The sequence below is a fragment of the Nestor notabilis genome, unplaced genomic scaffold, assembly GCF_000696875.1.
Source record: "Nestor notabilis isolate BGI_N333 unplaced genomic scaffold, ASM69687v1 scaffold15854, whole genome shotgun sequence".
In the NCBI taxonomy this organism is placed as follows: Eukaryota; Metazoa; Chordata; class Aves; order Psittaciformes; family Psittacidae; genus Nestor; species Nestor notabilis.
In genome coordinates this window covers 17,375-28,989 of record NW_009927117.1, presented here as the reverse complement: position 1 = coordinate 28,989, position 11,615 = coordinate 17,375, and the positions used below count along the sequence as shown (strand labels likewise).

At 52.8% G+C, this 11,615-nt stretch overlaps 1 protein-coding gene across 1 annotated transcript in view; it reads left to right on the top strand.

Moving 5' to 3' along the window:
* The first annotated feature begins 434 nt into the window (after positions 1–434).
* Positions 435–11,615, top strand: part of LOC104405264 (L-gulonolactone oxidase-like) — a 19,108-nt gene continuing 7,927 nt past the window's right edge. Inside the window, exons 1-6 of the mRNA XM_010013921.1 lie at positions 435–440; positions 5,202–5,303; positions 5,912–6,037; positions 7,431–7,525; positions 8,860–8,950; positions 9,575–9,760. Of these exons, the coding sequence (XP_010012223.1) occupies positions 435–440; positions 5,202–5,303; positions 5,912–6,037; positions 7,431–7,525; positions 8,860–8,950; positions 9,575–9,760 (606 nt within the window). The remainder of the gene's footprint in view (positions 441–5,201; positions 5,304–5,911; positions 6,038–7,430; positions 7,526–8,859; positions 8,951–9,574; positions 9,761–11,615) is intronic.

Below are 11,615 nucleotides of genomic sequence, written 5' to 3'. Positions count from 1 at the left end.
CATCCAGCTGTGATGTTCCAGTCCTGACCACCTGAGTGACAGCAGCAGCACTTGTCTAGGACCTGGCCATGAGGGTGGGTATGCAAAGCTGCTTGTGGGGTGTTTGCAAGGCGATGCACAGCTCAACCCCCCACATCTCCTATTCTGACACCACTATTGCAATGGGCATACCCCCTTCCTTGCACTGCACTCAGCAGTGCGGCAATGAGGGACATGATAGGTCCCTCCTGTCCCTCTGACTCCACTGGGCTCTCTGCAATGGCTGTGATGAGTCTTCACTGGGAAATGTCTGCTGGATGGTGTGCACAAGGTGCAGGGTGTGCACACGGGCTGCAGGGTGCAGGTACAGGTGTACATCCAGATTGCAGGGTGCAGGGAGCAGAGTGCAAGGTGCAAGGTGAAGAAGGGTGCAGGGTGAACACATGGGGTGCATGATGCAGGTAATGGGGTGCAGCGCTCACACACACAGGGCACAGGCAGAGGTGACCCTGCCCCATGCGTGCAGTGGGTGGGCTGGAAAAACCACACTGCTGGTCTCCCCCTGCCCCATAGGGTTTGTGCGCAGGGGGGCAGGATTACACCCAGCTGCGGGTCGCTGGCACCCACCAAGCTTGATGGCACAAGTTAAACTTCAACCCAGCCCATCCCTGGACTCTGGGATGGTTCCAGCTCTGGCTTGGGGATGCTGGGTTAATATTTCAGCCCTGCTGGGACTGAAACCACCCTGTTTGCTGGGTACTAAGGGCAAAGGTCCCTACGGAGCCAAGATGCCTTTGCATGGTTCAAGCGAGAGCTCAAACTGCAGTATCAACACCCCCAAGGGACCCAAACCCACCCCAGCAGGAGGGTGGCACAATGTGACCAGCTCCACTTGTCCCTTGGACCAAAAAACTCCTGGAAATGTGCTGGTTTACTCTGCTTTTAATTGGTTTTTCCCTCAAAGACCACGAGGCACCCATGGGTGGTGGCAGCAGGGGTGCCAAGCTGGAGGGAGGACACAGTGGGATTCTGGCTGTGCTGAATGGTCAGGATTAAAGGACAATGTTTCTCTGCTCCCATACAGGCTCCAGCTCCAGCCCTGTCCCCCCCTCCTCCAGAGGCTGTTTCAGAAAGGAAGCAATTTACTTGGAAAAGAGAAAAGAGGAAAAAAGGCCCTTGGAGATAGAGAAATAAAGAATAAAAGCTTCCCATAATTAAATTTCAACTGTTTTATATTTAAACAGAGAAGAAAGAAGACCAAAAAAAGCCCCACCTGATTTCTGCCTGGCCTGAGACAATGCTCAAATAGCTCTTGAGATCAGGCACTCAAACAGCTTCACTCCTGCCCCAGTTTCCCCATTGCTGTAGGGCAGGGAGCAGCTCTTGGAGCCCTTCAAGTGCAGGGAGGAGCACAACAGGCAGGGGAGAATTGGGAAGGCTCCAGCCACAAGCCAAATGTTTGGGCAAACCCCATCTCCACACTCCTGCACTGTCTGGGAGGCAGAGCCTTGTGTGTCCACCCCTCCAGCACTGCGGCAAGGCAGGGCCCCTGAAGTCTGGGATGCACTGCCGTTTGGGAATGCACTGCCATTTGGGAATGCAGTGCAACTTGGGAATGCACTGTACTTTGGGAATGCGTTGCAGTTTGGTGGTACATCAGCCATTTCTGGCGCAGATGAAACTAGTGCAGAGAGTAGCAGCAAAGGCAGGAAATCCCATTGTGATCCAGCTGCTGGGCCAGCTCAACACCAGGAGCTGCAGAGGTGCCAGTGAGGGTGGAGGAGAGCTCCCATCCCCATTTGGGCTGTGTCAGAGAACCCCAACCAGGCCACATCCACCTATAACCTGGCATCACCTTGGCTGTGTTGGGGTCTGCCCCGTGCCTGCCCTGTGCAAACTGCACACCCTGGCGAAGCAAATCCAACCAAAGCATTCACTGGCATCATGTTCTCATGATTTATCGTAGAATCATAGAATGATTTGGGTTGGAAATGACCTTAAAGCTCATCTAGTTCCAACCCCCTGTCATGGGCAGGGACACCTTCCACTAGACCAGGTTGCTCCAAGCCCTGTGTCCAACCTGGCCTTGAACACTGCCAGGGATGGGGCAGCCACAGCTTCTCTCGTCAGCCTGTGCCAGCGCCTCAGCACCCTCACAGGGAAGAACTTCCTTAGATCTCATCTCAGTCTCTTCTCTGTCAGTTTAAAGCCATTCCCCCTTGTCCTGTCCCTACAGGCCCTTGTCAAAGACCCCTCTCCAGCTTTCTTGTCAGCACTTTTAGGCACTGGAAGCTGTTTTAAGGTCTCCCCGGAGCCTTCTCTTCTCCAGGCTGAACAAGCCCAGCTCTCTCAGCCTGTCTCCATAGCAGAGGTGCTCCAGCCCTGTATTTGTACCACAGGATTTACACAAGCTGACCACTGGTCTCTTGATCTCTGTGATGAACTCGCTGGATTGAATCCATCCCCAGTCTGGATGCTGCCCTTGCTCGCTGGATACCTCCAGGACAGACCATGCCATTTTTCATCCCACCAGAAGTTTCACCAATTCACCAGTAAGTTCACAAACAGCTCCAACACTTGGCAAAATGCCATGTTTTCTTTTCTTTCATCCTTTGAATTATTCCCTGCTGTTCAGCTGTAATTAGCCGAACTGTGACATCCCTCCTGGATGCAGCCGGGAGCTGGCAGAGGCTAGGGCAGTGCGGACGAGTTGCATCCCCCGCACTGTTAATGAATAGCCCCTTCAGGGGTGTTTTTTGGAAATTTTGGTGACCTTTGCACAGCACGTGGACCCAGAGCTGTCAGCTGGGCAGCGACGGCATTGTCTGACCCCAGTCAGCTGGTCCCCTTGGTCTCTGTTGCAGCTTGGAGGGGTGATGGAGGATTATTCATTAATTTGCTGCATTGCAAACCCAGCAGGGTTTAGGATGGTCAGGAGGTCAAGGAGCTTTGAAGGTAGATGGGAAGACCAATGGCAAAAGCTGCTGGAGGTGCTGGGAGGTCCTTCACAGGCTGCATGGCTCCTGCTCTGTAACTAAGAAGTAATTTCCCCACCTCTCCCTGCTTCGTGATTGTGCTACAAAGATTGGGTCTCCAAGAGCGTCCGTGCCCATGTGAAGAGAGCTGCCTGCAGTGGTGCTTCCTTGCCTGACTGGGGCCTGGAGCAGTGCCTGGAGGTCACCTTGCCTTTGTAGCCAGCTCAGAAAAATCGTTATCATCCCTTCATTAATGAGGGATCGGGAAGGGTTTGCTTATCACCAAAGCACAGGCATGGAGTGCTGCAGAGCTCCTGCAAACTGTCGCTCTTTGTTCGTCCTTCAGCTGAGACCCACCACCCGGTCAGATCCTGTCCCCTGCTCTGTTCCCAGTGGGAGAGCAGAGCAGATTTGGGGTGCAAGGCAAGCTTGCAAGGCATGGAGCATCCTTCTTCCTGCAAGGCAGGGAGCAAACACCCCTAGTGCCTGTTTTGCACATGGTGATGTGATGCAGTGAGGCCACCGCATCCCTCGCTGCCTGAAGACCACCCACCCTACTCTGGGTCCCCCCAAACCCAGCAAGGCCTTTTCTCTATTCCTCCCTTTGCCCAGCTTGCCCAGTGCAAAGGCTGCAGGTTCAGGAGAGCTGCTTCAAGGCCAGGACCCCCAAAAAGGAAGCGGCTTCTTCCCAAAACCTTCAGTTTGCAGCATTACTGTAGGACATGAGACCCCAGGTTCAAATCCATGCCCGGATCCTGCTCTGCCAGCCAGGAGCAAAAGGCTCAGCCCCTCTCCTCCCCCAAGGAATCAGGCAAATCCCAAGGTTATTCATTATCCTTCCAGCCTACAGGGAAGCTCCTTGTTGACCCCCAGGGCAGGAACAAGCTCTGCCAGCTTTGGACTGGCCAGGATCGCCCCTCATCCCTGGTTCAGGAGCAGCCAGACACCCACTTGCTCTGGCAGCATCTTGTGGAGAGGCCAGCGGGATGGTAAGGAAAAGCCACAAGGGGAATTTCTCAGGTTTTGGGGTGGGAAGAGTGGTGCAGGCAGTGAGGAGCTACGTGTTGCAGCTGGGGCAATGTGGATTTATTGCCATCTATGACATGGGTTTAATAACCAGTATTGCCGTGGTGAGAAATAGGAAGAGGGAAGGAAAGGCAATGGATTCCCTGGATAAATCAGGCCAGGTTCTGGCTGCTGAACAGGAGTGTTTTATCATAACATGGTTGGGCTCAGAAGGGACCTTAAAGCTCATGTAGGTCCAACCACCCTGCCACGGGCAGGAACACCTTCCACTAGAGCTGGTGGCTCAAACCCACGGGTTTTCTGCTTCCTCCATTTTGTTCTTTGTTTTTTTTTTTTCTTTTCCTTTTTCCTGCCTTTCTCTCTCTGTACCTTGGCCCAGAGACCAGCTCCGGGCTTTAATTTGCATGGGAGATCCAGTGAGGCAGCCCCAGCCCGACATCTCCCCTGCCCCCAGTGCTCCCTGCTGCTATCATCTGGGCTATCTGCAATAGTTTCCTGATGGCCCTGGCCCCGGGCGGTGTCACCTCCCTGGGCTGGGTGATGGGCCATCCACTGTCCCTGCCCTGCCCAGCCCCTAAAATCGTCCTGGGTGGGCTGGGGTTGTGGGGGAAGGTGGTGGCAGTGGTGAAAGATGCTGTAGACACCCCTGAGAGAGCCCTTTCTGCACTCTGGAGAAGTTTGGCCAGTTTTTGGTGGCTTTGCTCTTTGGATGGGAGCTGAACCCATCATGGAGATGGGGAGAAGGAAAATAACTTGAAGAGGGAGTCTGTGTGGGAGGGCGGAAGGCAGAAAGTTTGCTGATGGACAGGAGGCTGTAGGGAACTGGAGGAAGGATACCACAGGAGGTAGCAAGGGAATAAATAATCTCCTGCAGCCAAGATTGTGTTGGTTGTGTTGGGTTTGTTATGTTGGTGGTGCAGTACATTGGATCCAGTCCTGCCTGGGGCAGGGGGATGCATCATTTTCTCTAGGGCTTGGTGGTCAATCCCACACCAGTCAGGCATTCCCACTTACTGCAAAGGGAGCCTGCTTTTGCTCACATGGACACATCTCTGCTCTACAGATTCAAGGGGTTGAGATGAACCTCTGTGTCCATAAATAATCAATCCTTTGGGAAACCTGGCTCTGGTACAGTGGTCTTGGCAGACAAAGGATGGGCTGTGTGGAAAAGCTGGGGGGAGGCACTTGCTTTCTTCTGCTTTAGCTCTTTTTATGGTCCAGGTTCACGGCCAAGGAGGAGTCAAGTTCCAGAACTGGGCCAAGACCTATGGCTCCTCTCCAGAGCTGTACTTCCAGCCCAGCTCAGTGGAGGAGATTCGGGAGGTAAGGAAGGTGCTTCCAGGAGGCAACTCATTAGAAATGAAGAGGAGGAAAGGCTGGGAAGGTCTATGATGTTCCATTATGTTCAGTCGGAGAGGTGATGACAACCTGAGTCCTTCCCTTAGACCCAGGAGATGGCCCATCCTACTGCACATGTTCGGATGCATCAAAGACCTAAAAGGTGCAGAAAAGCAGCATGCCTGGCCCCAGATGGACTCTGATCCTTGAACATCAGCATCTGGCATCCTCCTGAGGTCCCTTGCCTGCCCTGGCAGCCATGCTGAGGGGTGGGACTCCTGTGTCACTTTTGTCATCTCTAAGATGCGTCTGTCACCCTAGGGTGTCTCAGGTGGGCATTGCCTCTTTGGGATCATAGAATTCTTTGGGTTGGAAGGAACCTTTAAAGGTCTTCTAGCCCAACCCCGAAAGAAGGATCCCAAGGGCTGTCTTAGGAGAGGTCCAGGGGTGGTTTTAGCCCCTGATAACAAGTTCTCCAAGTAAATGGATGTCAACCATGGGTGAGATTTTAGCTTGGGATGTCTCACAGTGCCTCTGGCACCACCCTTAGCACGTGGAGTTGAGGGTGATGTTGGATACTGTTGTCTCTGCAGATCCTGGATATGGCCAGGCAGCGGAACAAGAGGGTGAAGGTGGTGGGGGGTGGTCACTCTCCTTCAGACATTGCCTGCACTGATGACTTCATGATCCAGATGGGGAAGATGAACAGGGTCCTCAAGGTGAGACCGGCTTCTGGGAGGTGGTGTGGTGGCACCTCTGTTTGTGCACCTACCAAGGGCTGGAAGGAATTGCACCAAAACTGCCATTCCCAGCATGGAAATTGAAAAGATGGGGAGGCTTTCCTCTCTTCACAGACAGGAGTTTTTCCAAACCAGACCCTGAAATGCTAGTGCAAGACTGGGGAATGCAAATTTTGCCAGTGCAAAAGGATTGGAAGCCTAGGGAGCAGCTATAAACAGGGAAAGACGTGATGGCTTCCCTGTGTGCGTTCAACAAGAGCTGAACCTTGGCACGTTGTCCTTATCACAGCAGTGATGGATGGGGAGGAGGTACCTGCAGGATCAACTCTTGCAGCTTGCTTGGTGCAAGCTTGCAAAGGTGCCTTAGGCAGACACAGCAGCCTGGCAAGGACAGGCTGGATGTTTCTGTGTCAGATGTGGGATGTCCCCATGGGAGATTGCTCCATTTGATGACACTGGGAAGAAACAGCTCTTCCTGGTTGCCGTTGGATTATATCCTGAACAACTCTGGGAAAATGAAAGCTGCTGAGAGGGAGAGCTATGGAATCATGGAGAGTGATCACGGAATCACAGAATCCCAGGTTGGAAGGGACCTCAAGAATATCTGGTCCAACCTTTCTAGGCAAATCAGAACCTAGACTAGATAGGCCAGCATCCTGTCCAGCCAGATCTTAAACATGTCCAACACTGGGGAGTCACCATTTTCCTGGGGAAAATACTGGGCTCCTACTGGGGCTGCAGGTTATAAAGAGTGTGAGAACTGACCCTGTACATGCATGTGTACCTGCGTGCATTGTGTGCATGCACAGGTATGTGTGTACATGCCTGTCATGTGCATACCTGCATTTGTGCATATATACGCATATATGCATGTGCTTGTCTGTGTGCAGCTGAAGATGAAAAAATCTTGACCCCAGCAGTGTATTCTGAGAGCTGGATCATTAATGGTAATTAACAGCAATAAGTAATTAAAGAACAGTCCCTCCCTGGCAGCTCTGTCTGTCAGGAGTAGGATGGAATAGCTTCTAATGATGCTAAGATCTCCTTCCAGGAGAAGCTGGCTGAAGCTGTCTGGGAAGGGCAGGAGGGCAGACCTGAAGGTAGAGCTTTGCAACACCAAGGAGAAGTTATAGGAGAGATTGCACAGCCCTGAGACTGGGGAGAGCGGAGTGAAGCAGGGTCTGGACCAGGTTTGGGTTGGGTGAAGGTCTGAGAGCGGTGGCAGCTCAGGACAGGGCAAGTCTCTCATGATACATGACTCTCCTGTCTAGATGTTATCATCACGTACATTGGTAAGAGCAGAGGTGCTTTCCATGGGGTGTTTCTCCACTGAGATGTGTGATCTTCCCCTCTCCTGTCCCATCCTTTGCAGGTAGACAAGGAGAGGCAGCAAGTGACGGTGGAAGGTGGGATCTTCCTCTCGGATCTGAACATTGAGCTGAGCAAGCACGGGCTGGCACTGGCCAAGTGAGTGGGACACATGTTTGGGGCCATCCCTGGGCATCCTCCCAGGTGTCCTGTCCCAGATCAAGTGCTGGGGCATGGCAAAACAGGGATGTTTGAAGAGCTTTTACTGCAGAATAGGGGTGTTTATTTCAGGATCTGGTCTTCCACCAAGGTCCTGCAGATTGCGGGTCAGGTCCCTCTCTGATGGAGTCACTGATCCTCAGAGCAGGAGGCTGTACGAAGGGAGTCTTTATCCCCACACCAACCCTATTATTCTCACACTAACCGCCAACAGGATGCGGACCTGTTGGAGTGAGTCCAGAGGAAGCCACAAAGATGCCCCAAGGGCTGGAGCACCTCTGCTGTGGAGACAGGCTGAGAGAGCTGGGCTTGTTCAGCCTGGAGAAGAGAAGGCTCCAGGGAGAATTTAGAGCAGCTTCCAGTGCCTGAAGGGGCAAGAAAGCTGGAGAGGGGCTTTTGACAAGAGCCTGTAGGAACAGGACAAGGGGGAATGGCTTTAACCTGACAGAGGGGAGACTGAGATGAGATCTTAGGAAGAAGTTCTTCCCTGTGAGGGTGGTGAGAAGGAAAACTCTGCACTGGCCCTAAGAAGATGAGAGCACCCTTCCTAGGTACGTCTTACATAGGGTAGAAGCTGACAGTAGTCATCTCAGGGCAGAGGAGGCTGATGGGAGACAAAATTAAGCTAGAAATGGGCTTTTGATGGCAAACGACGATTAGCCACTGGAATATCTTAGTAGGAGGCATGGGAGAATTTTTTCTCTGCGTTGCTTTGAGATGCCTGGTGTCCCCAGAAGAGGATGTGGAAGTGATCTTTCATACTTCTACCATTTCCATGTGCCCACATATTTGGAGGAATGGATCTGTGTCCATCCTCCTTGGAGTGGATCTTATGCCCCTGGATGCTGCTTCCAGACCTACTCCACAGTGATGTTTCTAGGGTAAACCCCGGTTCCTACCTGCTTCCTCTGAATGCATATGGGAGGGATGTCTCCACCCCAGTGAGTCACTCCAGGCTGATGGGGAGAGATGGGGACTTGTGAGATGGGACACAACTGAGTTGACCTTGGTGACCTGCCTCTTCCTCCCCATGGACTCCAGCAGCATCCTGACAGATGTATCCTATGGAGACATACACACATGGCCAACAAACACACCCGTTGCTGTGGGGTACCTTGAAGGGTGGAAGACCCTGCTTGTTGGGGTAGGGGGACATTTCCTGTAGGGCCTCTGCGTAGGGTCTGCACATGGTGCGATGCCTGCCATGGTGCACTATGCCCCACACTTTGTCCCGTGCACTGAGGTCCTCACCCGGCCCTTTCATCTGCCCACAGTTTAGGAGCTGTTTCAGAGGTGGCAGCAGCTGGTGTCATCGGGACGGGGACACACAACACTGGGATCAAGCACGGCATCCTACCCACCCAGGTGAGACACGAGTGGGGAGCACGTTGACGCACGGACATCAGCATCCCATCAAATGGTCTGGGTCTGGTGGGGTCCTGTCCCCCTGGGCATGGAGCTGTTATGGGGAACCTGAAGTCTCCCACAAGCAGTGGGACCTCCTCATCTGCCTTCCAAAACATAATCCAGCTCAAAACTCCTCTGTCCCTGTGCTTTATGGTCTTCTAATCTGGTGAATAAGCTCTGTACCAAAGGAAAAGCAGTCCTGGTATTGGAGCTCCCCCAAAACCAAATCCCTGCAGGGCCTAGGTCTGTTTTCAACTAGATATGTATAAAAATCCTCCACTCATAGATCCCGTATGGCAATTCCACTGATGGTTAAGGAGGAATGAAGTAATTCAGGGGATTTCCACTTCTTTATTTGATAGCTTCTCCAGTGTAGCCCAGAGAGAGAAGGACCCCTTAATGTCACTGTATGAAAAGTAGCAGAAGATGGACTGGGGGAGCCAAGCTCAGCAGAAAACCCCTTGTGATGGCAGTCATGGTATGGGTGTCTCCTTGCTTGGCCCTCAGCCCTAAGTTTTAGGGTCTCAGCGTGGAGATGGGACACACTGAACCCTTGCTGAAGCTTTGGTCTCCTCTTGGCAGGTTGTAGCACTCACCCTGCTGACGGCCTCAGGGGAGATCCTGGAGTGTTCGGAGTTCATCAACGCGGACATCTTCCAGGCTGCCCGCCTGCACCTCGGCTGCCTGGGTGTCGTGCTCACAGTCACCTTCCAGTGTGTGCCCCAGTTCCACCTGCATGAGGTGACCTTCCCCTCCACCCTCACTGAGGTATGATGCGGGTGAGGTTTTCAAAGCCTCCTTGGGGATAAGCAAAGTTCTTGGGGACGTGTCATAGTCGGAGGAAGACTGGGTAAAAGGGGTTGTGCTCCGGTGCAATACACCACGCGTATGTGTAGGTTGCATCCCTGATGCGTATGGTGATAGGACAATGGCTTTCAATTGACAGAAGGGAGGTTGAGATGGGATCTTAGGAAGAAGTTGTTCCCTGTGAGGGTGGTGAGGCCCTGGCACAGGTTGCCCAGAGAAGCTGTGGCTGCCCCATCCCTGGCAGCTGAGCAATGCCAGCATTCCCGCTGGAGCAGGGGTGGAGGTTTGCCATCAGCTTCATCCTCCCTGGGCTGCCTCCAAGCAGTGGCAGAGCTGAGCACAGAGGCTCCAGTGCAATCAAGTTAGAGATGCTGAAGGAGCCCACAGGCATCAGCGCTGCTGCCCTCAGCACTCCCTTCTGCCCATGGAAATCATCACCACGAGATGGATCAGCCAATGCCTCTGCTCTGTTTAACCTGGTGTTCGCAGGCGTTGGCAGGTCAGTGGAGATCTGGTAACTCCAAGTACGCATGAGTAAGCCTAATGCAGTTTTAATGTTCCAGCTGGAGAAAATTGCCCTTGCTGGAAATCGTGGGCTGGTCTGAGGAGCTGATGTGCTGCCTGGACTAAGCACGAACAGGGAGAAGGCTGAGCCAGTATCCCCAAAGGCAGGCACTGCCCAGCGGGGTCCTGGAGGAGAGAAGCAGCATCCCGCAGGGCATGGCTGCTCCCACGAGCCATGTGCTCTCCGAGGAAGTGCCGTCTCCCATTTCATCATCTCCTGCTGCTCAGCTAACGGACAGCCTCGCTTTTTAGAGCAACAGATGGGCCACTTAAAATAGTCCATGAGCATCCGTAGGTCCACGAAGATGCCCCGAGGGCCGGAGCACCTCTGCTCTGGAGACAGGCTGAGAGAGCTGGGCTTGTTCAGTCTGGAGGAGAGAGGTCTCCAGGGAGACCTTAGATCAGCTCCCAGTGCCTAAAGGAGCCAACAAGAAAGCTGGAGAGGGGCCTCTGACAAGGGCCTGTAGGGGACAGGACAAGGGGCAATAGCTTTAAACTGATAGAGGGGGGATTTAGATGAGATATGAGGAAGAAGTCATTTGTTAGAACTAGATGAGTTTTAAGGTCTCTTCCAACCCAAAACATTCTATGATCTTGTGCTCTTGATAATAACTTGGTCCTTTCTTGTGTCTGGGTATTTTTTGGGACAGAGCTCTCCCTCTCCCAGTGTGAAGTTGGGTTTAACTCTTTTTTTTGAGCTGAACGTGGGACAAACCATGCTGGGGATGAAGAATGTGATGGATAACATGTTTCAGGGGCCAAACTGAACAGATCCCTTATCAAGATCCAACCCCAGAGCTGCATTTGGGTCATGTGATGGAAAAGTCCCCTTAAACCAATTCTCATTTTGCCACTGGACTTGCCTGTCTCTGTCTTACCAAAGGTTCAACCCAGGCGAAGGTGTATAGTGTTAGTGATTGGTCCATCTGGGACAAAGGGAGGTGGCTTTCTGAGGAGAATTTCTGACCTGCTCTCTCATAGGTCACGATCTTGCATGAATCTGAGTCTCACATGTTGTCTACTCCTTGGCAAGCTCTGCTGTCCCATCCATTCTCTTCCCTGTTGTCCCCTCTTCATGTCTCTCCTGCAATGTCTTCCATGAAGCTTATGAAAGGGCACGTTGACCATGGAGAGCATGAAAAGTGCAGGTCCTTGTTCAGCATGTGGCTGAGGCACTGGGGACAATGTCCTGGGATGCTGTTGCAGAGATGCTCAGTGCTGGAGAGTGGTTTTCTCCAACTGAGCTTTCCAT